The sequence below is a fragment of the Pollachius pollachius genome (assembly GCF_949987615.1).
Source record: "Pollachius pollachius genome assembly, chromosome: 3".
Taxonomy (NCBI): domain Eukaryota; kingdom Metazoa; phylum Chordata; class Actinopteri; order Gadiformes; family Gadidae; genus Pollachius; species Pollachius pollachius.
In genome coordinates this window covers 8124648-8127149 of record NC_136936.1, presented here as the reverse complement: position 1 = coordinate 8127149, position 2502 = coordinate 8124648, and the positions used below count along the sequence as shown (strand labels likewise).

At 43.1% G+C, this 2502-nt stretch overlaps 1 protein-coding gene across 1 annotated transcript in view; it reads right to left on the bottom strand.

The window, feature by feature from the left end:
- The window catches only part of mmp23bb (matrix metallopeptidase 23bb), a 6088-nt gene extending 4011 nt beyond the window's left edge, over positions 1 to 2077 (bottom strand). Inside the window, exons 1-2 of the mRNA XM_079731667.1 lie at positions 1834 to 2077; positions 317 to 411 (exon numbers count right to left, since the gene is read on the bottom strand). Coding sequence (XP_079587793.1) covers positions 317 to 411; positions 1834 to 1926 — 188 coding nt within the window. The 5' untranslated portion in view covers positions 1927 to 2077. The remainder of the gene's footprint in view (positions 1 to 316; positions 412 to 1833) is intronic.
- Positions 2078 to 2502: the final 425 nt, after the last annotated feature.

The window sequence follows — 2502 nt, the reverse complement described above, 5'->3', positions numbered from 1 at the left end:
AGTTCAGTGTCCCTACTGGTAGTTCAGTGTCTCTACTGGTAGTTCAGTGTCTCTACTGCTAGTTCAGTGTCTCCACTGGTAGTTCAGTGTCTCTACTGGTAGTTCAGTGCCTCCACTGGTAGTTCAGTGTCTCTACTGGTAGTTCAGTGTCTCCACTGGTAGTTCAGTGTCCCTACTGGTAGTTCAGTGTCTCTACTGGTAGTTCAGTGTCTCTACTGGTAGTTCAGTGTCTCCACTGGTAGTTCAGTGTCCCTACTGGTAGTTCAGTGTCTCCACTGGTAGTTCAGTGTCTCTACTGGTAGTTAAGTGTCTCTACTTGTAGGTGAGGTTGTAGTGCTGCCAGCGGTGTCCCAGGGGGTTGATGGCGTATCTTCGGGTTCTGGAGAGCGGAAGGATTCTGGCCCCCGGGACCTGACCACAACCAATAGAACCCAAAAGTTACAGACCAGAACCTGGATCTAGTCTAGTTGGTGACTAGACTAGATAGTACTATATCTACTAAACCTACTTGACATACTAAACATACACAAACTACTGGACCAGTGTTCACCAAAAGGTTGATCGTGACCTGGGTGATCTCTGAGAATTTTTACGCTGATCTCAAAAACATATAAAAAAATTAAAAAATAATAATAAATGAAATAAGCTACCTATATCTACTAGATCTACTGGACCTATTGGGCTAGATCTACTAGGCCTACTAGAACTATATCTCATACATCTACCTGACCTTCTAGAAATAGATCTACTAGACCTTAATCTACCAGTATGTGTAAACTCACTTCCTATTTCCCTTTTCAATTACTCTTCTGCGGTTTTGCGCAGAACGCACTCTATAAATAAAGTTTGGTAGGAACAATATTAATAATACATCATCAATAAGAGGTGGCGGAGGGGGAATGTAAATCTGTCTTCTCCTCTTTCATCTCATCTGGTTCTGCTGAACATTCTCTCTTCCTGCTCAAATATCTCTCATCCATATGTGAACCTCCACCCAACACACACACAAGCACCCCTGCACGCACGACGCACACAGACACACACAGACACACACAGACACACACAGACGTAATTTCTCTCACAAACATACACGCACACATGCATACACACACGCACATGCATGCGCACACACACACACAGGCTTTCATCTCTCTCATTTACACACACATTCTCTCTCTCTCTCTCTCTCTCTCTCTCAAATACAAACACAAACACAAACACACACACACACACACAAAATCACACGGCTTTAGTTTATTTGAAATTTAACTTAAATACACTCTTGAAACAGATAACAAATAACAGAAAACAACATATCCTTTGTATCCTCTAAATATAATAGGCTACTTCTATAAATATATATACATGGTAACTAATCCATATTATATATAAATAGGCCACTCCTATAAATATAATAATGGTAACATATTAATAGTTAAAAGTCAAACTACTCATATGGTATTAGTATACCATATTATCCTTAGACCATTGGTGGTCTTGTATTCATTCTATTGGTCACGTTAGGGTAGTTTAGGTTATATATAATTTGTCGTTTATAGCGTATGTTATCTGTAGGTTTAGTTTAACTGTTTAGGTGTAGTTCTACGTTTTAAATGCAGTTATACGTCATTATGGTTCGTTTTAGCTTATTGTGAAGTTTAAAGTGTAGTAATAGGTTATTAAGTGTAGTTTTACGTTATTAGGTGTAGGTTAAGTTGTTAGGATAAGTTTTAGGTTACGTGCAGTTTTACGTTGTTGGGGTTAGTTTTGGTTATTCCGTAGTTTTAGATGTAATTATAGGTTATAGGTTATTAAGTGTAGTTTTGTACTCACGTTTCCGTCCCTTCGCGTCGCGGCACCGCAATGCTCAAGGACTCCCGCGGCGAACAGCAGCCCGAGGAGGGCTCGCATCCCGCGGCTGCACATCGCCGCTCAGCCCGCTAGACCTCTCTCTCTCTCTCTCTCTCTCTCTCTCTCTCTTTCTCTCCCTCTCAACCTTCCCGACCCTGGACCGTCTCTCTCCAGGAGGAACCTCGACCAACCCTGGATCTCTGATCTCTGAGTTCCGCTCCCCCGTCCGGTGAGTCGGCTCCCATCGGGGCGGGGACACGACGCGAGATCTTGCAACCCTCAAACCCTCCACCCCCCCACCCTCCGACCCGCGGCACGTCACTCACCTGGAAGTTCACCTGGCATGACCCTTGACCCGGGGGCTCGAGACGTCCTGCAGGGCAGATGTTGTCCAGATGTGTTCGTCTCATTTCGGGAGGACATCTGTCCAAACATAAAGAAACAGAAGGTTTCTAGGAAGTCCAAGTTTATTATCCTCGCTGTGTGTTTATTGCTCCCCGTTGTATTATGCATGATGCAACCTCCACAAACCTCTTTAAGAAGCGTCGCAGGCCTAGCCAAAATAGATTACTATTCGATTTGAACGCAGATATATGTGATCAAATATACTATGCTAAGTTATTGATGATCGATATTAAAGTTAGGGTAGGC